The 23,480-nt window shown below is 39.6% G+C and overlaps 1 protein-coding gene across 4 annotated transcripts in view; it reads left to right on the forward strand.

Annotated features, from left to right (window-relative positions):
• NEDD4L (NEDD4 like E3 ubiquitin protein ligase) overlaps nt 1-23,480 on the forward strand; it is a 332,653-nt gene that overhangs the window by 138,380 nt on the left and 170,793 nt on the right. Inside the window, exon 1 of one of the 4 annotated variants that reach the window (XM_058557211.1) lies at nt 14,637-14,675. The exons of 2 other annotated variants lie outside the window; for them this stretch is intronic. Coding sequence is in view for 1 of the 2 variants with exons in the window: in XM_058557210.1 (XP_058413193.1) it covers nt 20,843-20,865 (23 nt within the window). In the remaining variant the exon portion in view is untranslated. Of the gene's footprint in view, nt 1-14,636; nt 14,676-20,748; nt 20,866-23,480 lie in introns of those variants that run through there. One more of the 4 variants, XM_058557210.1, reaches the window with a different exon arrangement.

Raw genomic sequence — 23,480 nt, forward strand, 5'->3', positions numbered from 1 at the left:
TTACTTTAGCTATAGATCAGGGTGTATATCTTGGTCTGTTGAAGAGCTGACTCTTGGTGGTGTTTCATCCAATATGTATTTGCATTTGTCTTGGGTGTAGGACGCCTTGTGAAGCATCGGTTTAGTCCTTTATGCTTTTATTTGTTATGTTTGCTTAAAGCCTTCCCATGGTGAACTTTAAATTGCAAGAAAACCAAAATTGCATCCTGAAGCAGGAAAAGGACATTAGGGAAAAGCAGGAGATCTGAATAAAGTATGCCATTCAGTTAATGGTGATATATCAACTGTGACTCATTAATTGTGACAAATGTATCCTACTAATGTAGAATGTTAATAATGGGGGAAACTGGATATGGGGTATAGGGGAACTCTCTTTGCAATAATTCTGTAAGTATACAATTGTTCTAAAATAAAAAGTTTATTAAAAAAGCCAAAATTACTGCCATTTTGTTAAAGGATATAATAGTAAATTTTATTGTTTTCCTTTGAAATGGGCTGCTGCAAAGTTGAATTCCTTGTTCGCCTCTCAGCTTTCTACTCAGGATAGCCATGAAATGCCCTGTGACAAAATGGGCCCAGATCAGTTTCAGCAATTTCAAACCATATTATGTGATTGTAATTGCGTACCATCACACTGACTCATTTCTAGGTGGTATATTTAAAAGACGAGACAGAATTTTCAGGTTAAAAAGTTACATCAACAGAAAGTGTATTTGTAGGTGCCAATTGAAATACTATCGGCTGGGAATGCTAACAGCAATGTGCCAGTTGAACAGCAATGTGCTAGTTGAACAATGGGACGTGTCCCTTTTTTTTGCTGGGCCTCCAGAGGCATCTGGGTGACAGATGTCACTGTCTCAGTGCAGCCTGGTGTAATTCAATGCCTCTGAAACTGGAATAAGGAATTGTGGTTCCTGGGTTCATAAAGCCACAAAATACACATGTGGGTCTATTATATTTGATATCACTAAAAGTGTTTTTTTGTGTGTGTTAAAACAAACATGGCTCTATTATGGGGGAAATGAAAAATGAGCATGAATTTTTAAAGTTCTACTTGAAATCACTGGCAGTGCCCTCAGGCCTGGGGCCCCCACCCCCCTCCTCTGTTGGTGTGGGTACCAGGGAGCAGTATGAAGAGTACTGGACTAGGAGATAGAAGAACTTGAGTTTGGATCACTTTGAGTCAATTACCTTGGCTATAAATGAGCATAATAGTCATCCTGAAATTTTGTTGTGAAAACAGAATGAGATAATATTAAATGTGCTTGAATATAGCAAGATCCGTACAGATGCTGAATATGTTACGTAGTTGTAGGGGTCAGGCCATCCCCCCACCCCTTTATTTTTGCCTGTGTTGATTGTAGATTTTATATTAGGAATGTTGACATTCACCTTGATGGACTAAGTTTGGCTTTGGTGCCAACCTGTGTTCTTTCTTGCGTTCTTGCTTGGTGTGCATGTGTGTTAATGTTAGATAAAGAAGTTACATGGAAAGTTGATTTTTAAAAAATGATCCCAGCATATACAAAAATAGAGAAAATTGCATGATAGCAAATAGCATAATGAAATCCTGTCACCCATCTTCAACAGTTATTAACATTTTGCCATTTTTATTGCTACTAAATGCAGTTTAATATTTCTTTGCAATTCTTTTTACCTTAGCATATATTCCATTAGGAATGTATGATAAAAACACGTTTCCAAGTCAAGTAAAATAATGTTTCTGTATATGACTCACCCCACTAACTTGATGTATTGTTGGTTTTATTTGTTCCAGTTTGCTTTTTCTAAATTGTTTTCTTTTTTAATTGGGTAAAACATTGACCAAGTTGTAACTATAATCTTAGGTGTATTAAGTCAACCTTTCATCCCTGTCCCCCTACAAGTAACCATTATTATTACATTTGGGGCTGTCCCTCCATTGTCCTTTCTGGAAATAGAAGCAAATATATGCATTTCTTCTTACTCATAAAGTAGCACATTATATATACTGAACTGAACTCTGATTTATCATTTTTTTTAGCACTATATCCTGGAGCTCACTCAATATCAATATGGTATATAGAGAACTTCCTTGTGTCTTTTTATGGCTGCGTGTTATGCCCTCGTGTGGATGTACTAGAGTTTATTCTGTCAGTCCCCTACTGATGGACATTTTTGTTATGCCCAGATTTGTTCATTGTTTTGCAATAAATAGCTTTGTGTGCAGTTATTTTGTGTTTTTGTCCAGATATTCCAGTAGAGGTGAGGGGATAAGACGAAAGAGGCAAGTAAATTCCTTTTCTCTTGTACAAGTTGTACAAGTATAGCTCCTCAGTGACCTTTCATTCCCTCAAGCTCTCTCCTCTTCTTTAATACCTGATTTGTCCTCCTCTGTAATACCTGATTTAAAAGGTGTAGTTCTTCGGGCTATAAACCTCTCTTCCTGCCCTAAGTTTTTAAAGCTAAAAAGAGACCTTAGAGATAAGCTCATCTTTCTCATTTTAAAGATGAAGGACTGGAGACCCAGGAAGTGAGGAGAGAGTGTGAGCCCAGCTCTCCTGTGCCCCGACCAGCAGGCAGTGGTCTTTGTTAAATTCTCCGTCCCTCTGCCCCCTGTTGGCCAGGCTGTCCTCTGGGGCAGTGTTACTCAAAGTGTGGTCCATGGACCCGCAGCATCACCTGGGAGCTTGTTAGAGATGCAGAATCTCAGGCCCTGCCCCAGATGTAATGAATTCATCTGCTTTTAATTGGATTCCCAGGTGACTCATGCACAGCCATGATTGAGATTGCTGATCTGATGGCCTCCTTCAGGAGAGGACGCAGCTGTGGTTTATCAACAGGGATCGTGCAGGTCCTTTTCCACAAGTGGATTGCCTCCTTCTCCTGATGTACCCCTCCAGTCTACCTGTCCCTGCGCCACACCTACCTCCCCCTTAAGGGCTTCAGCATTGGTCTCTTCAGGGGCAGGATCTTTCCTGGTTAGTGCTCCGTTCCTTCTTCATACACAGCCTCCATCCTTCTGGATTTATATGTTGTATCTTGCTCCTCATGTTGGGCAAGTGCTCTTGCTTTTATTTCATGACTCTGTTCATGCTAATTTGTTTGTTTATTTAGTTTATTGTGCATTTTCTCATCATTGATGTTAAGGATCTTAAAATGCTTGCTAGTGTGTATACCATTATATAAGAGTTCCATCATCATCATCATCATTAGTATTTCCATTTCTTTGCTTTACTGCTGCTGCTGTGTGTTTGTGTGTGTGTGTGTGTGTATTTACCTGGTAATATTAGGCCTCAGTGCGTACTTAAATAAAAACTTAATTGGAAATTACTCCTTAAATTATCCACAAACTGATTTGACAGCTAACATGACTCCAAGTGGTGAAATCATTGTCATAATAAAAATAAAATCCTTTACTGTTGGATTCAGTATTTCTAATCTCTGACATTTCAGTTTTGGAAGGTCAATTTTTGGCAAATGGAAGTAATAATTTATCTAGATTCAGTGCTGAGGTTTAGTACACTGGAGGAAAGATTTTAGTATAATATGTACTGTTGGTAAATGTATAAGTATGAGGTTTTTTTTTTTAAAGGCAGCTTTTTATACTAAGAAACAGATGATCTTTTTTCTAAACTGTGTCAGCTGCACCAAATTAGTGAATGTTAAAATAACTATGGCTGATAAAATCATTTTTCAAATTCTTTTTACTTTTTATGTAATTAAATGAAATTCTCCATTTGGTAGTTGATCTCTCAGATAAATTAAGTCTTGCCAGACTGTCTGAGAAGATAACTAGTGAATCAGACCCTAAACACTTATAGCATTTGAAAAATAACAACTATGTACTGCAATTTATAAGAGCATAATTAAAGAAATTTTTTCAGTATTTTAAAATTTGTACCAGTAAATCTTAGCCTGGTTTAAGTGAATCCAGTTCATATCAGCTGCTGTGAAAAAGCTTTTGCTTCTAGCCACAGAAAATAACCAGTTTCAAAGAATGACTTTAAAAAAAAAAAAAAATTCAACCTTTTTTGAATTCCTTTTTTGAATAGGAATTTTGAATTCCTAGCTGACCTTATCACCAGATTTGTCATGGTATCCATCTGCACTTTGGTTTTTAGGCACTGATAGATTTAAGAAATAGTTAAGGATGATTCATTTCTTCACAATAAGCATTTATTTTGCTTTTGGTGTATATGTGACAGGTGGTTGTCTGGAATACAAAGAGAATTAAGTCCCTTGACCTCAAGATCCTTACAGTCTAATAGAAACATTAAAATTTCCACTGGGCAGGGTTTCCTGGGCTCACTCCATCCAAGTGAGTGAGTTGGCATATAGATAGATGAAAGTTACTCTTGTAACTTTACAGATATTTGACATTATGTTGACTGGTGACAGGTCGTGATGTATGGGTACTGCATATGTTTCTGAGCTTTATTAATCTTTTAAAATTAGGTTAAGAATTTCCATAATATTGGTAGCATTAAGCATCCATTAAATAAAAGGTTTCATGAGTACTGTACATCTTTCTGAAAGTCACCTATGTAAAAGTTTAAAAAAGAAGGAAGCAGGTGCTAAGAAAGCACTAGAAAAGAGATCAAATGGTTTGTGAGATGAAATGAAACTCTCCAACTCTGAAATCTAGCAGAGTACAATGAAGAAAGAAAAGAAAAAATAGATTAAAATAAAAAGCAGGAAAGAGAGGAACTCAACATGATATCAAGTAGAACATGTATCATATGCAAATACCCAAGAGGCCAAGAGCACCTCGGTACGAGATATTTGGGTTGAGAGGTAAACTAATTGAATAAATTTTATTTTATGAATAATCACAAGATATTCTAAGATGACCTATCAAGTATAGTATGTGATATAGAATCAATTATAGCTATTCTCATGTATTATGACCTATTTGTGTTTCCTTCTCTTTATTTTTTTTGGTGAGGAAGTTCAGCTGTGAGCTAACATCCGTGCTAATCCTCCTCTTTTTGCTGAGGAAGACTGGCTCTGAGCTAACATCTATTGCCAATCCGCCTCCTTTTTTTTCCCCAAAGCCCCAGTAGATAGTTGTATGTCACAGTTGCACATCCTTCTAGTTGCTGTATGTGGGACGCGGCCACAGCATGGCCGGAGAAGTGTTACGTCAGTGGGCGCCCGGGATCCGAACCTGGGCTGCCAGTAGCGGAGCGCGTGCACTTAACCGCTAAGCCACGGGGCCGGCCCCTCCTTCTCTTCAGATCATTAGTCCTCTTAATTAATTGCTAATGAACTAATGTAGTTTTTTTGGTCACCAGCTTCTGGCTGGTACTTAAGCTATCGTGTTCAGCAGGAGGGTGAGCACTGGAGCACTGAACTAACACCTCTGGTAATCTGTGTTCACAAATGGCCAAAGGAATAACAGAGATTAAAGAAAGATAAATATCACCTGGCAAAAATATTTGGCCTTTCTCAAAATTATGGAAGTTATATTTAGAAGAAATGTTTTTGGTAAAAATATTTAAAAGTTTGTTTTATAATCATAAGTAGCTGGGTTTATTTTGACTAGGGGGAGGGGGTGTGTGTGAGAGAGAGAAGGAGCTGAAAGGGACTGCGGAGTTCGTCACTTGGGAGAGGGAAATGATATGATTAAGTTATTTGGTGTAGAATAAGAATAGAAAACATGTAGGAAGGAAAATCTTGAAATTGCAGGGCTTTCCATTAGTCACTTACTGAAGAGTCATGGAGAAATGGTGGAATCCACGGGTAATTAAGAAAAGAAAGAAAATTATTGTGAAGCAAAGTTGCATCGTCTTTTCCTGGTTGATAGAGCATAGTTCTGGTTCAACCCAAGTCTCCTCTTGCTTCCTTTTCCACCTGCTTCGTTTTAGCCGAGCTGAACTGCCTGAGTTCCCTGTGTATGTTCCGATGTTTTTTTCCTTCTGTGCCGTTCTCTATGCTGTGCTCCAGGTCCCCTTTCTCTGTGTGTACGTGTGCGTATGAGCGAGAGCCCTGCTTAGCTGGCGAGACTCGGTTCAGATACCAACTTCTGTAGGAAGGCTTGTTGAATTTCTTTCATTCCTTCTAATTGCAATAAGGCAATTCTCTGAGGAATCAAAGATGCTCCCCTGCGCAGAGTGCAGGATCCGTTGAAACTTCCAGCCTAGGTGTGGCTTAGTTGAGTGTGGCAAAGTCAATTTAGAGATTACACCAAGTTTTCCAGTCAGACAAAACCTGTTTACTATGTTCTTGGAGCCGTGTTCGCACTGGGACACTACCTCCTGTCCTCAGACGTAAGCCCTTGGAGGACACACACTAAGGAGTGGAGAAATCCGTCTTTGCCTGACGTGGTCACTTAGCTGTAGAGATCTGGCATTATGGCTTAAGATTTGTGGGAGAAACAATATAAAAAAGTGGAAAGAACAGGTGAGGGAAGAGGCAAGGGGACACGTAACTGAAGAGACAGCAGAATTGCTGGTTAGACTGGAAGCGTTCGAGTGTGTCTGTCTGGGTGGAGGCCTGGCGGTCCGCCTCTCCTGACCTCCTTACAGGTACAGCAGCACTCGCCAGCCTGCAGGAAACCATCACTGTCCCACCTGAGCACCTTAGGTCGTCCCGGGCCATGGTACTGCATCGTGCTGGGAATGTGGGATGACCTTCAGATACGGTCCACACCCCTCCCGGCTCAAGAAAAAGCTTCTGCGCCTGCCTCCCTCCCTCTTGTGCTTTGCACTGTGAAGCACACTTGAGTCTGCCATCTACTCCTTCTCTTTAAGCATTAGCAGGATGTCGTTTGTTAAAATAGAAACGGTTAGAAATATTTCCACCAGAAAGTAAAATTTAAGTCCTTCAGAGGATAATATGAGAATATCTAGAAATTCCAACTGGCCCAACCAGATTATTTCTTAATCATAACAAGTAGCTGATTGCCATTGAACCTTGAAAAACAGAGATTATTTCACTTAATTTTGAACAACCAAATTATTTCACTTAATTTGCCGACCAAATACCCCATATTAAAGATTTTTCTGAGGTATTGGAAACGATGCTGGTTGATAGCCAGTACGGGGCCTTAACTATGAACTATGACTCGTGGTTCTGGAGTAGTGTTTCCCCTCGCTGAAGAATGGGGCTAGGCAGTTAGAGTTATGTGCACATATGCCAGGTAGGGGAGCCTTGTCTCCAGGACTGTTTCTGGTGCAATAGGAATACATTAAGGTGCTTGGGTTGCCAGTCCTGTGCAGAACCAGCCAGTAGGTTCTAAGAGACATGAGAGCTTACGGCCCCTGAGCCCTGTTCCACCTTGCAAAAATCTCTGTGACTTAGTAGCAGCACTATCCATGCCTGCTGCCCATAATGTTCTTGGGGCGCAGTCACGCCCTTCACCTGGCCTCTGCACACTTACCATGCACTAGTGACTGACATCTGGCTGTTGAGCAGGGTCTGCAGATTGCTTAAGCAGAATGTTCACGTGGAATTGTGGTCCTTTCCCACAAAGGGGTGCATGTAGCCTAGAGGGAAGGGATGTATTATTTCCTCACAGGTTTCAGAGACCCCTGGGAACATTAAATGGTTCCTACCACCCAAGAGTTCCTGTTATAATGGTGGTTTAAGAGTAACATTTTATGGGGGCTGGCCCGGTGGCGCAGTGGTTAAGTTCACGTGCTCCGCTTTGGCAGCCCTGGGTTCGCAGGTTCAAATCCTGGGCGTGGACCGACTCACCACTTGTCAAGCCATGCTGTGGTGGCGTCCCATATAAAGTAGAGGAAGATGGGCACGGATGTTAGCCCAGGCCCAATCTTCCTAAGCAAAAAAAAAAGGAAGATTGGCATCGGATGTTAGCTCAGGGCTGATCTTCCTCACAAAATGAAAAATGAGTGACATTTTATGTACTGGGATTCACTGGGGCAAACATTCAGGAGCCAAGTGAAAAAAAATAAATAGAGAACATGTTAAAATTTTCTTTTTGGTTTCAGTTCTTGCAAGGACTTAGGGTAGCACCTCAAATAGAAGTATTTGCTTTAACCGGCAGATAAATTATTAGCATGTTGGTTGTTTACCCATGAGTCAGAGCTTCTAAAATTTGTTCCCATAAGTAGGTTGAGCCTCCTTCTCTGCCTGTTGTCGTAGGGTCTAAAAATGGAAACGTGAGTCCAAACTCTTTCCAGATCATAAAAATAATTCTGAATTAGTAGAGCATAAATGAATATGATTTTATTTGAGTGTCATCTTCAAGTTCCCCAGGCCAGGTTGGGACCTTTTAAGTCTTCTCAAGTTCCCTGTAGTGAGGGGTAAGGAAATAGGAGCAGCTTTGCTGCTGGCCTCAGACGCTTTCCTGATGAGGTCAGAGCCACTCACCGTGGGATAAGAAGACCCTCTTTCCGTCCCTTCGGCAACAATTTTTGAGTTGCTGTCTGAAGCAATCACATAGATGAGGTCACTTCTTCAATGATACCTTGCTGAACCTGGAAACAGAGTGGGTTCTGAAGGATTAGTTGTTCTGACGGCCTGAGAGTTATGTATCAACCCGTCCTGAAGGTGAATCTCAAATGTATTAGGCCATGTTCTTGCAATAGTGAGTTCACTGTCATGACATTAAGAGCAAATCTTTGTTGATTCAGGGTCTGTGGTGCCTTAGATGTGGAACACTGTTCTGAGTCCAGATGGAAATTTTAATATTAGGCTAAATGTATACTGATGCAGCATTTATTCTGGTGGTAATTTATTTTTTAACCTATATGTGAATCCAGTTACTTTTCCCAGAATGTGAAACGCAGGGTAGAAACCTAACAACACAGTAAGGGAGCTGATAGAATTTTGTTTCAACTTGGCGTGTACTAAGGAAATGGTGATGATTCTTCCTCCTTCTCCTGCTGGTTTTTTAATCCCCTGCTCTTAGAATGCCAACTACTGGATTAGTTCCATTGCTTACTTGCATTATGGCTCTTAAAATTTTCATCTTAGGTATTTTTCTTTCTTGTTCGTTACAAAAATTCTAAATATTATAAAACATATCACCTAGGAAGGGAAAGCTACCTTCATTATTAGAAAAGATGAAAAATAAAGGAATTGAGTATGCATCATAGGAAATTAGAAAAAGAACAACTAAATAAACAAAAAATAAAAAAGATAAATTAAGAGAGAACAAAGATAAAAGTTAAAATTAATAAAACAAAATTTAAGGGATAAATAAATCCAGTAGCTAGTTATTTGAAAGGACCAACAAAATAAACTTCCATCATCCTAACTGAGGAAAAGGGAAAAATAGGTAATAGGAATGTAATAGGAATGAGAAAAGAGACATAGGAGGGATTAATAGACTTTATAGGAAAATGCTACATGTAGCCCTATGGCAACACATTTGGATACAAGGATGATTTCTTAGTAAAATGTAAGTTACTGAATTGATTCAAGAAGCATGGAAAACTTGAAGAGACCAATTACTATAGAAGAGATAGGAAATGTAATAAAAAGTTACTGTTAAAAAAGGCACCAGGACTCCTTGGGTTTCCAGATGAGTTTTATCTAATCTTTTAAATACAGGAAATTTGGGTGTTATTTGTACTATTCTAGGACATCATAAAATATGGAAAGATTCTTAGTTCATTTTATAAAACCAGCATAATTTTAATTTTAATACCTGATAAATTCTAAAGAAGAAAATTATAGACCAGTATTATTTATGAAAATAAATGCAGATCAAAATAATTTATTAATAGACTCTTGAGTCCATCAGAGGTTAATGTACTATAATCACTAGTTTATTCCAGTAATAGTAGGGTGATGCAGTATTAGGAACTTTGACTCCCACTATCCATTATTTTTTATTTTTATTTTTTTATAATTTTATTTATTTATTTATTTTTCCCCCCAAAGCCCCAGTAGATAGTTGTATGTCATAGCTGCACATCCTTCTAGTTGCTGTATGTGGGACGCGGCCTCAGCATGTCCGGAGAAGCGTTGCGTCGGTGCACGCTCAGGATCTGAACCCGGGCCGCCAGCAGCGGAGCGCGAGCACTTAACTGCTAAGCCATGGGGCCGGCCCCCACTATCCATTATTGTACCCCAACATATAAAAGGAGAAAAGTTTATGACCAGGTCCATAGAGGCTGAAAAGCCATTTGATAACGTTAAGCAGCCATTCCTAATATATGACAATGTAAAAAAGCAAAATAGGAATAAAAATAAATAACTTAACATTAAAAAGGCTATATATTAAAAAAAAAAACAACAGATAGTTATTTTTTTATTTTATTTTATTTTTTGGTGAGGAAGATTGGCCCTGAGCTGACATCTGTTGCCAATCTTCCTCTTTTTGCTTGAGGAAGATTGTCCCTGAGCCAATCTTCCTCCATTTTTCATGTGGGATGCCGCCACAGCATGGCTTGATGAGTGGTGTGTACGTCCGTGCCCAGGATTTCTTAAAAGGCAAAACTCTAAAACTATTTTCATTATAATTAGGACTTATAGAAGGATGTCTGCTTTTATTAACATTGTCTTAGAGGTTATAGGGAATGTAGTAAGACAATGAAATGTGCATGTCTAGAAAACCCAAGAGCCTATACTAAAAAAAAAAAAAAAATCCAAAATCAATAGGAAAAATTTGTTAAGGTAGTTAGAAAATAACTTTAGAAATTATTATCTTTTCTCTCTTTTGAAAATAAGCACCTAGAAATGGAAGTTCGGCATTCCTTTTCTTAATAGCAGCCAATAGCCTAGGAAGAAATTGAACAAGTATTAGTGCCTGTATCCTTTTTGTGAAGAATATGAGATAAAAATATATAACACATAAATATGTCAGTTATTCCAAAATTAATACATACATTGATTGCAATTCCATTTAGAATTTCCAAAACGGTAGGATTTTTTTCTTTTTTTTTGAACTGAATTAAATAATCCTGAAGTTTATATAGAAGAATAAATGGATAATATCTGAGAAGAGCACAGACAAATATGGAAAAGGAAGCCAATGAGGGCAAAATTGGCTTACAAGTGATCACAATATGCTAAGAAAGGCTTTATGATCAAATCAGTATTGATACAAGATTACATAAATAGTTCAGTGGAACTGAATAGAGAATTTGGGGCTGTGTCTCATTAAGTAAGAGAAATTAATGTATAATAAGATAGATAGTTCAATACTGTTGAGAAAAGAAGACATTATTGGATGGTACTGGCATAACAATCTCTTTAAGGGGGGAGGAAGGGTGATGGACCTCTCTTACACTGTAATCAGAAATAAGTCCCAGAATCTTCAAAAACTTAAATGTAGACAAGCAATTCAAATTTACAAGAAAATATAAGAAACTACTTGTATAATCTTGGGGTGAGGGAGAACTTCTTAAGTAAGATTCTATACCTGTGAGCTAACACACTGGGGATGGGTATTTATAACATGTATGACAGACAGGGGTTACTGTCTACAATATTAATAACTCTTCTGAATTGGCAAGAAAAACACGACTTGGGACAATGCACAAAGAATATAAATATGCAATTCACAGAGAGTAAATGCAGACAGCCGGCAAACCTATGAAAAATAATTCACATTTGCTAGGGAAATGCAGATTAAAACAACAAGACGTTACTTTAAACCCACCAGACTGGTAAAAATAGAGAAGGGTAACATTTCTTGCTAGCAAGGATGTAGTGGAAGTGGTATACTCATAATACTGATGGAAATGTGCATTCCCGTGCTTTATTTGGAAAGCCGGCTGGCAATGTGTATTAAAATTAAAAACCAATATACCTTTCAAATACTGAGCAGCCTTTCTTCTGGATATCTGTCTTCTAGAAATAAAAGTGTTTATATACAAAGTCATATGTATAAGAATGTTTATTGTATCATTATAGTGGCAAAATACTGAAAATACAAATGCCCGTCAGTTGAAAAATGGCTAATTTATGGAATATTTGTACCATGTCATATTCTGCAGCCATTGAACAGAAGGAATTAGAGCTATTTTAGAGTTGGCTTTGGATGGGTTTCTGTGAGAAACTGATAACGTGAGAAGCAAGGTGCAGAAAGGTGTATAGTATCAAGTTGTGAAGCAGAGAGACACGATCTCCCTATGTTTGCCCATGTGTGTAGAGGTGTGAGCGTGGAGAAAAAGATGAAAGCGCTCCTTCTCTAAGTCAAAAGGGGTGGACTGGAGGTTGATGTGGGTGATGGGAGGGGCGAGGAGAGAAGAGATTTCTAAGCCGCCTCCTCTCTCTTCCCCTCAACTGTGAAAACTTAGCCGTGGGAAGTGTTAACCACAGTCCATATATTTCCTGTGGAGGAAGCTGCACAGCGCTGTGGTTTGAAGTTCAAGATCCTGGTTCCTTCTCTTAGATCTCTCTCTTTTCTTTTTCTCATACCAGCCTGTGCTTGTTTTGATGCCCTGATACCCTCTCCGATTTGTTGAGGATATTAATTATGCATATTTAAAATTCTGCTTCTGTTTCAGACTCAGCGTGCTCCCGCTGCAAGCTTGTGCCCCTCTTTCACAGCCCTGTTTTTTTCATGTTTGGTGATTCTTGGTTGTCTGCTGGTCTTTATATTTGTGACTCTTATTTGCCCATCAAAGGAGCCTGTCACTGGTACCTGTCATTGGTCAGGCTGAGGCCATGTGTAGGGCTTGGGATAGGCCAGCAGGTGGCCTTTTGGGTGTGGCTGCTGCATGGTCTCTTCGCCATCTCTAGCTACCTGCACTTCCAGTCTTAGGACCACACCCTGCTTTCACCTGCCTGAAGAAGATATCAATGGGGAAAGCTAGAGGAATGAAGTTTTCTGATTAATCACCCTGATTGTTGCCCCCGGGTCTCTCCAGCACCTCTTGTTGTAGCACTTGACTCCTGAATTTCTGGCACCTGGAGAATACTTCCACCTGCACACACTTTCCCCTGCACACGCGGGGGCCCTGGTTTTGTTTTTCTGTCCACTGACCCATCCCATTTCTGTTCAACTGATGGTAGTCTTGCTACTTTCCCAGGATGTTTATAGATGTGATATTTAGTCTGGATGGAAGATGGGAAGGTAGACATGTGCACTCAAGGGCCATCTGGATACAAACTTCTACTTCTCTCTCTAAGCTTTGGTTTTCTCATCTGTAGAGCAAGGATAGTACCAGTACCTATCTCATAGGGTTATTGTGAAGATTAAAATAAGTGATGATCTTAAAGGGCTTAGAACAGTGCCTGTCATGTAGTAAGAATTCCATAAAAGGTAGCTGCTGCTGTTCTCAAAAAATGGTATCATGGCAGACATGCTAGATTGCAACATGGTTTTTTTCCCCCGGTTAATATATTTAGGATGTCTTCCAACACCATGTTTCAAAAGCTCTGTGGTATTTATTGATTTGTCTATGCATATGTGTTTCTGTAGATAAATTCCTACAGTTGAATTTTTGGATGAAAGGACATGAACATATACAATGTTCATGGATACTGGGGACTTACCCTCCCCGTATTATCCTAGTTTCCACTGACTCCAACAGCTCATGAGAGTACCAGTTTTTCTTTTGCTCAGCATTACTTTATTTTATCAATCTTTTAATTTTTGCCATTATGGAAGATAAAAATATCTCATTTTATGTCTTTAATCAGTGAGGTGGAGTATCTCTTCATAAATTTGTATTTCTGCTTTTATGAAGTGCTAATTTGCATCCTTTGTCCATTTTCCCTTTAGGTTGTTAATTTTTCATTGATTTGTAAGAGTTGTTTATAGAATAAGGGATTTAACTCCCCATCTGTAATATGTTACTAATGTTTTTCTCACTTGACTTATTGTGTATCTTGTATAGAAGCTTTTAATTTTAACCTTGTACTTTAAAATATGTCTTTTCTGTGGTGTCTTGGAAAGCTAACAACTATTTATAGTATTATATCTTTTATTAAAAATAAGGGTTTCCCTCTTCAATTGTGAAAGTTATACATACACATTTTTCTAAATCTGTAAAAAAAAATTAGGAAACATTAGAAGGAAAAAACTACCAGCAACAGAAAAAACATCAATATTTTGGCATTTTCCTTTTAGTTGTTTTTTGGTAGAGAATGTGGTTTTTTTTACATAATTAGCACCATAATGTAAGTAGACTTTCATAGCCTATTTTTTCCAATATGTGATATTCAGCATTTCATTTTCTCAATGTATACTCTTTTATTTTATCATTTCTGTTCTGTTTAAATTTCCAGTGTTTCATGTAAGAGAGAAAAGCTGCAGTGAATATTGCAAAAAAATAGTGCAGAAAAATTAGTTTTAACTGGATTATGTTCTTATGATATGTCCCTGGAAATGGGATTACAAAGTCAAGGAATATTAGGATTTAAATACTTTTGGTATATATTTCAATTTGCTTTCCTAAAGTGTGGGACCAGTTGATGTTCCCATCAGCATAAAGATGCTTACTGTACCTTTATGAAAAGATGAGAGCCAGCTGGAAGATCTGGAGGAAGGAGCCTTCTGAAAGAGGCACAGCCAGTGTGATGCAAGGCTCTCATGTGGAAGTGAGTTGCAGAGGTTTGAGGAAGAGCAAGGCCAGTGGGGCTGGGGGTGGGGTGGGGAGAGAGTGTGAAGGGGAGAGTGGTGGGGTGAGGGGAAAGGAACAGGTGGGAGCCAAGCCTCATGAGGGCTGTGAGGGCTGCCATGAAGAATTTGCATTTTATGTTCAAGGTTGTGGGAGCCAGCAGAGAGAGCTGCCAGATGGGAGAGTGGCTTGGTGTGACTGTTGTTGCAGGTAAGTGTGGCCTGGAGGCTGTTGCAGTAGCCTATGTGAGAGAGGATGGTTCAAACACCTAGATGGTAACATCTAGAACGAAGAGATGGGGATGATTGGAGATTTTTGTTTAGCAATTGAGTTCTTAGGTCCTCCTGATGGACTGGATGTGTGAGAGAGAAAGAGAAGAACAAAATCGAGGAAATTCAGGTTGAACAGCTGGCTGTATGGTGGAAGTGTTAGCTGGGGAACAGATGTGGAGGCAGAATCAAAAGCTCATGTTAGGACTTGTAGAGCTCTAAGTGGAGATGTGAAGGAGATAATGGTAAATGAGAATGGAGCTCAAGGGAGAGGCCAGGTTGGGTATGCCTTTGGGAGCCATTTGCATTTAGATGGTCTGTACAGCCAAAAGGACTGGACAGGATCATGAAGGTTAAGGTATTTCTTCCGTGGGAAAATGTGTTCAGGATCCTGAGTAACTGCCCTAAATAATGAACATTAGGAACACAACCATTTCATAAATTAGGGAACTGTCTTTAAGCTGTTAGGTAGGTTATAAATGCTTGAGGATACAAATCATTGGGTCTTGGCTAGTGCCTTGAGCAGAGTAGGTGCACGATATTATGTTTACTGACTGATATTTAAAGATTCAAGAGACCTTTGCCCCTTCGTGATGAGACAATTTTCTTTTCAGATGTTTTCATGAAATCATAAGTGACTTGATTGTTATTAACCTGTGAAGCATGTAGACCACTCATTGTCCTTTTTTGTAAAGTCATTGGAAGAAAAGGCTAATCCAAGTTAGGAGGATTTGATTTAAGACCTTATGAGGAAATTCAAGACTTTGTGTTATAATCACCAAACCTTGCCTGTGTTATGTAAAGATTTTTGTCTGTGTCATGTCATCCTTGTTTTGTTCAATTTATTCCTCCCCCTCCAAGTGTCCTAGTTTCTCTTCTACTGTAGCTGGTGTTGAACATAACAGAGAGACTTGGGTTTTTTTCCTCCCAGCGTTTGGATTCTTCATTTGGTTACTCATTCTTTTTAAATAAGTGATAGTACATTCTTAGCAATTTTTAGATAATGTTTTTTTTCTGATTATAAAAGAATTAGACGTTGGAAAAGATAAAATATAGAGCAGTGATCCACCTGTAATCTGAATAGCCAGAGAGGTAATTTGGTTAGCATTTTGTTTTATTTCCTTCTAATCCTTTGGCTATATTTATATTCTCTGTACATGCAGATAGTTCATGTGTTTGGAATAATGCTATAACATTGTTTAGAATGATGCTTTTTAACCAATATTTTATGGTTGACATTTTACGATAACTTGTAATGTTATTTTTAGAAACATGATTTTTGAAAGCTGCAGAGTATGGGTAAATGCACGATGGCTTTTAAGGAAGAAAATCTCAAGATGATCTCAGTAATTGACAAATCCTCCTAAGATTAAAACCGAAAGCAAACAAAATACAAACACTGAAAGTCTTTGGAATACTACTCTGAAGTTCAAATTTTGTGTTCTTAATAAGATCTTGTTTTGAATGGTCAGCCTTCATACTTTTCTTATTCCTTTTGGTTATGTTAACTTAAATTTTAATTACTTTTTATACACTTTCTCTGCTTTCCATTGGAACATACTAATCCACTGTGACCTATGTGGTATTTTATAAAAACCCACCTTATAAACTGTCCCAATCTTCTAAGTGTAGTAAACAATATTGAGCAATTTTTTTTTGGTAATATGTCAGAAGTGCCAGGAGCCATAAAAAGGTGTACTTTTAGCTGTAAGTAATAGAGAATTAAAGAATCGCCATGAGTTTTTAACATTACTTTGAAATTTAAATTTAGGAAAAGAACCCCAAGTAACATCAGTGAGAATGGAAGGAATGTTTCCTATTAGCAGACTTCTGGTAGACCCGCCCTTGGTCATTCATAGGTGTGCCTTCCGTGGCCTCTCCTTGTCAGTAAGGATTGTGGGACATTCCAAGAAAGACTACTGTCCCTTCCTCTCCCTTTGCTAACTGCATTCTGCCCACATTGTAAAACTGCAGTATCTGTCTTAAGACACCAGCAACTTCCTGTTTATCAAATCCAGAGGCCTATATTGGCTCCGCACACTCCTCTTCAAACTTTATGCATCCCTTGACCCTTCACTCTCTTGGCTCCAGACTCCCCTGTTTTCTTCTCTGATCACTCCTGTTGTGCCTTCTTCTCCAAGACTCCAATCCCATTTCCTTATGGTGTTTTTTTTTAATCTTGGAAATCTCATAGTATCTGCTACAGCCTCAATGGAGATTAAGACTCACGAGCTGTAAAAATGTATACATGTAAATATGTAAATTTTTTAAATTGGGCTATGTTATATATAGTTTTATAGCTTACATTTCTTAACATTATATTGTGAACGTTTTCCCATGTTTTAAAATATTCTTGAGGACATGAGCATATAGTTATCTGTAATTAGTTTTCTCTGTGGTTGGCCATTAAGGTTGCTTACAGTTTTTTAGTTTTGTTTTTGTAATGAATTTGTTGTTCTGATTATTTCCTCAGGAAAGATTCTTTAGATTGGAATTATTAAGTCAAAGGGGCTGAGTGTATTTAGCCCTGTAGATTGTCTGTAGGCTCTTTATTTCCTTCTCAGCGATACCGTACCCTTCTTTACGCTCTCTTCATCTTTATTTATTCTACTGCAACAGATTCCTAGCTGGTTTCCTTGTTTTCAGTCTCGGTTAACTGTAGGATACTCTGCACCCCTGCAGACCACAATGACCTTGGAAACTACAGCACATTTGTGTCCATACTCCCTTAGGAACTCCATTTAGATTCATCCAACCAGCCTCCATACCTTCTTCCTGGGTCCGCTGACTTGCGGAGGGAACCTGCAGTCTTGTGCATGCTGGGGCCACTCTAAGTTGTTTTTGTACTGTGATGGTACTATCTTCCATCAGACTTCAGGGTTGCTCCACATTGTTGACTCAGCCCAGCTCTGTTCCCCTTTGCCCTTTGGTTGTTCCAGACTTTGATATTCTTGACTCAATCTCTAATCCCCTCACTCTCAGCCTATGACCTTGTCTTCCACTTCTTTGGAAAAAACAAAACACTAAAACACAAAAAAGCAACCCTCAGTTGGGGAAATAACTATAAACTGCCCTTCCGTCTACCTTGTTCTTCGTCTGTCTACAACAGCATTTGTTCTTTCTTCTTCCTTACCGCCTCAGAAGCACACCCCACCCCCCTACCCGCTACTTTCTCCAAGACCACTGACTCCTTTGTACAAAGTCCTGTCCTTTTAAACCACTGGTTTTCAACTGGGGGGAACTTTGCCTCCCAGGGGACACTTAGCAATGTCTGGAGATATTTTTGGTTGTCACACCTGGGGAGAGCTCCTGTCTAGTGGGTAGAGGCCAAGGATGCTGCTCAACATCCTGCAATGCACAGAACAGTGCCCCCACGATGAAGAATTACCTGGCCTCAAACATCAGTAGAGTCCAGGTTAAGAAAGCCTGTTTCAGACTTAACTCTCAGACCTTGGCTGGACTCCATCCATTATCCAATGTCTGCATCCTTGTCTCTATTCACTACAACTGCTCCGTGGAGCAGTGGTTTTTCTTTTTGGGATATTGGAGAGACTTGATCATTTCAGGCTATCCTCAGTAAACAGTGAGTGGGAGCAGGGGTAGTAACACTGGATTAGGACTGAATGTTTGGTTTGAATCTACTTTAGCATTTATTCCTAGGTCGTTGTGCTGCTCTGGTTGAGACCTGATTTCCTCCTGTAGATGGAGGGACTTGAACTAAGACTTCTAACGTTTCCTTCTTTGTTAACATTTCTTAATTCAGTGCTGAGATTGTTGTTGAGTAGGTTGGCTTGCATTTTCATGGAGGTTGGGCAGAAGCTGAGTTCCATAGGTTGGGGACAAAGATGTGGAATGTAGACCACTTGGTCGGTAAATTTGACTGTAAATGGAGGTGGCAGAACTCCATTTACAGTCAAAAGTTGGAAAGGTCATTTGTAGATTTTTTTTTTTTTCCCTTCTTCCAGAATAAGGTCTTGCTATGTATTTTTCAAGGCAGAGCCTCGGTAGACAGAGAAGGCGTTAAATGTACTAAAATGAAGTGTTTGGCTGGAGGAGAATGGCTATTAATCAGAAATCTGAATTCTGTCTTCATTTTTCGTATTACTACTTGGAATGAAATGATTATTCAACTGGGTATTAGTTTGCTAGGACTACCATAACAAAGTACCATAGACTGGATGACTTAGAAATTTATTTTCTCACAGTTGTGGAGACTGAGAGTCTGAGAACAAGGTGTCAGCAGGATTGGTTTCTTCTGAGGTCTCTCTCCTTGGTTTGCAGATAGCCATCTTCTCCCTGTCTCTTCACATTATCTTCCTGCTGTACCTGTCTGTGTCCAGATTTTCTCTTATTAGGGCACCGGTCATGTTGGCTTAGCACCCACCCTAATACCTCCTTTTAGCTCACTTGCCTCTTGAAAGTCCCTGTCTTTAAACACGGTCACATTCTGAGGTACTAGGGGTTAGGACTTCAACATAAGAATTTGGGGGGACAAGATTCAGCCCATAATAGCTGGTTAACATTTGTTGGGAAGTATAGGTACCTTTTATCTTAAAGGGAACAGGCAAATTGTTAAATAAGTTATTCAGCTTGTTTAGGTATATTTTCTTATGGTATATTGTGGTTTTTATTTTTTTAACCTTCCAGCCAGTATGTAAATGTGAAACAGTTTAATTTTATAATTTTAGATATAGTCAAAGAAGATGGAGTTCCTGCTCCTAAATTTAGACTGTTTACCACTGGTGTGTTCTCACCTGCTGAATACTAAAAACTTGAGGTATTTCTCTTGTTATTTCGAAAATTCTACTGAAAATGGTTGGAACTCTCAGCTTGTCTGTCTGTGAGGGTGTATTTGGGAACGGGGGTTTCCAGTAGTGACCCAGAGCTGACTTTCTCCAGCTACCAGAGGTCGCTGGTGCCTCTGGTGATCTGTTTTGTCATCCCAGCGCCTCTGGGAATCACAGCCTTTGAGCACCTGTGGGAACTTGCAAGTCTAGTTTAGAGTTTCTCAGCTGACAAGCCAGGAACACCAAATTTGAGTTAATGTAGCAAGTTAGCTTTTTGCTACAAGTGGAGACACTTCCTGTTTCAGCCACACCTGCTGGGGTTGTAGAGGGGGGTTTGACCTGCTTGGAGCAAGAGCAAAGAGGCGTAGCTTAGTGCCAGTCACAAGCCAGAGAACAAGCACACGTTTTACTTGGCCTCAGGAGTTGGGTAAAGAGTATTCGGGTTGTAAGCTGTACCCTCAGACCAGACAGTGCTGAAGGGTACCAAGATGGGCTGTGCCTCAGTGCCCTGGATCTGTACCTAAGGGCCCCAGCGGGGTCACCTGAAAATGGGCTTGCCCAGCAGGGAGGGTGGATTTACAGGGTGGTACTGTCATGAGACACCAGATCCTCCCTGTGGGTTCTGTTTGGTGTATAGTTTGTATCATAGTTATCTTTGTTCTTCCGTTGTTTAGCTTTGAGACTTCAAGCACTTTGAGGGCCAGCAGGTTGTGTTCTTCAGCCTGCCTGGGGTGGGGCCTCGCACTCAGGAAGCTGAGAGAAGCTGAGCTCCTTGTGAAGGGTGAAGGACAGACCTCCACTGCCTCTTTGCCCAGAAAACTCACTTTAATAAGCAGATAGCCCAGCCCACATTACAGTTACTCACAAAACCGTGCGCACGCCAGTTACTGCCCATCCTGTTTGGTAAGCCCTCGGTTCATCTTTCTACACATTGAGAAGTGTCATTTGGAGAAGCCGTGCTACAGGTAACTTAATGTGATGGCTCGGTGTGGCTATTTAAGCTAATGGCAGAGCTGGGTGGAGTTACTTAATCCTTACCGTAGGGGTGGAGCTTGACTCAACTCCGTTTCCGCCAACGAGCATTTCTTTCTGCTGTCATTGAAGTGAATGAATCATCGGTATAAGTAGGAAGCTCAGTGCATTCCTCCTCAGTTGGGTTAAAACTTGCTGGTGGTCCCCGAGCATTAGCAGAGGTGTGTGCGAGCAACGCTTCACTGCAGGGGAGGCCCCGAGCCTAAGGGTCGTGGAGGTAGATTTCCAGCTGTTACTGCAACGCTAGCCCAAGCAGACGCTCTCTGGCGGGAGAGATGGCTTGTTTTTCATGAGCCTCGAGGACAATTATAGGTAAGAACAAAGACGCCACTGTATGTTTATTATATGAATGCATAACATCTACCATTGGCACGGAGTTTGATTTTGGTGTAGTACTGTTTTTATATCAATGGCGTGATTCTAGCGCAGACCAAATTTTTCCATCATAAATTCTTTTTCGTGTTCAGGGTTAGCTGTTGTTGATCAGTTTCGCTCTCCTTACGTATAGACGGAGTGGTAGGCAAAGAGTGAAACTTTGAAAAGAATTGTGATCTGAATTCTCATTCTCTTCTCTTGCTTTCTTCTGTTTCTCTCAACTATTTAGAAAAATGTACACTTTTTATTCCAAAAATGAAAGCGCAATGGATACTTCTGTTTTCTCTTTGAAAATAATGGAAAATGTAGACAACTTAAGTTTATGAATCTTGTTCTCTGATTTAGAAATCGCTGGTTTGGCAGGAAACAATTGTGTTTTTCTTCCTGCTTTGTTTTGGGACTCATCTTTTTGCTGTTTCCAACTTAGAAATCTCCCTGGAGAAGAGGGAGACACCAGCTATACTAGGCTTCAAATGAATTAACATCTTAGGTCATGAAATGTTTGCTGGGAGAATGATTTATGGTTTATGTCTGAATCTTTGGTTGGTAGTGATAAAAAATTTTTCTTTCCCTTAGTATTTGCCTTACATGACTTATTCTAAGTGCATTTATTATTACTACTACTACTATTACTACTATTGGTTTGAGAAAACAAAAACTAAAGAACATACTCAACTGAATTTCTCCTTTCGATTTTGCTGTCATTTTCACACCCGTACTACTCATACATATGAATATACATTATGATTAACACATGAGTTTTGTTTCTTTACTATGTCATTTGATAGTGATTCATAAACTGTTAGTTGACTAGTTAGTGTATGTCCGTATGTTGCTAAAATAAATTTGACTGCAGGCCACACTGAATGTGAATGAACCAGGTTACTTTCAAAAAAGTGTTCCTAATGTTAAATGTTGGTTAAGATCTATGGAATTCTAACACAATAAAAATGTATCAGCGATGTGAAATATCAAAGCCTATAGTCAAATCTGAGTTATTTTTTAATAAAATACTTTATTTCACATTGAGAAATATCTTGTTTACATGTGTTTGAGTTAGCTTGTGCCAATCAAAGAAAACAAGCAACTAAACTATAAAAGAAGGAATTCAAAGAACTTATGTGGTATCACGTGATTTTGTTTTAAACATCTGTGAGGAGGACAAGGTGAAGTTTCATTCCTGTGGGAATATGAGTAAGATGATGGTGAAATCAAGAAAAGAGAAAAAAAGAAATGCTTTCTATTAAATTAGAAGAAAAGAAATGGGAGTGATTCTCACTTACAGATGTTACAGGTTTTTTTTAATTAAAAGTATTTTTTGGAGTCGAGTATCGCAACTAAATGTTGATTTAAAACAACACGTTTAGGACATTCTCTTGTTCATTATGGAATATAATGAAAAGATATAAAATGAAGGCAGGAATGGAATGATAGGAATTTGCCACTTGAGGATAAAAATGTTATTCTAAAGTGGTTTGTTTGGTGGGTATGTTGATGGTGGAGAGCCCTGTATACTTACTGACAACATCTTAGAGGTAGTTGATAAAACAGAGGCTTTTGTGATTATGATAGTTGTGTTGGGGTGGGAGGGTTGTTTTGAAATTTTTTCTGTTTTTTGGTGCTGAGGAAGATTCGCCCTGAGCTAACATCTGTTGCCAGTCTTCCTCTTTTTTTGCTTGAGGAAGATTAGCCCTGAGCTAACATCTGTGCCAGCCCTCCTCTATTTTGTATGTGGGTTGCTGCCACAGCATGGCTGACCAGTGATGTAAGTCCACGCCCGGGATCCGAACCCACAACTTGGGGCCGCCAAAGCGGAGTGCACAAAACTTAATGACTATGCCATGGGCCGGCCCCAGTTTTGAATTTTTATATGTCATTCCTGGCATTGTTTATTCCGTCAGTCTGTACTTCTTAGGGCTTGTCCCACTCAGTTTTCAGGTGGAGTCATTTACATATCATTTCTTTCACTTTGGCAGAAATCTGTCCCTCCTTGTGATTTTCTTCCTTGCGCATTTTGAGTTAAGGATGATTTCATGTGCTAGCAATGAAGAGGACTTCCCATTCTATATGTAGGCTTGTGGTGAGCCTGCTAATCTCTCACCTGGGAACCCAGAGGCCTCGGAGGTCATTCACCTTCAGGGCGATGGCCGGAGCACGTGTTCTCAGGTGTTTTCAGAATCTATCTCAACTAGGTTCTCAGTGGCTCTGAGTTCCACCGAGGGTCACTTGGCACACCTTCACCTATGGTAAATATTTGTGCTCCCTCCTAGCTTGGCCTTGTTTTCTTAGTACCCAGGTAGGCAGGAGCACAGGTAGGCAGCTCCCCAGGACGATTGTGCCCACCAGGCAGGACTTGTGGGTCAGGCCTGGGTGAGACCCCCAGCTGCCCTCCTGACATCAAAGGGCGTTTTGTTTCTGACTCCTCTAAGGGCCTGAGGGCTAGATCTTCTAGAGAATCCCTCCTGCCCTGCTGTTGTTGCCAAAACTGTATCGGCCAAAATAATCACGAGATCTTTTAGGTAATCATGAGCTGTACTCGCTCAGCTGAGACA

The sequence above is a fragment of the Diceros bicornis genome, chromosome 16, assembly GCF_020826845.1.
Source record: "Diceros bicornis minor isolate mBicDic1 chromosome 16, mDicBic1.mat.cur, whole genome shotgun sequence".
NCBI lineage: Eukaryota > Metazoa > Chordata > Mammalia > Perissodactyla > Rhinocerotidae > Diceros > Diceros bicornis.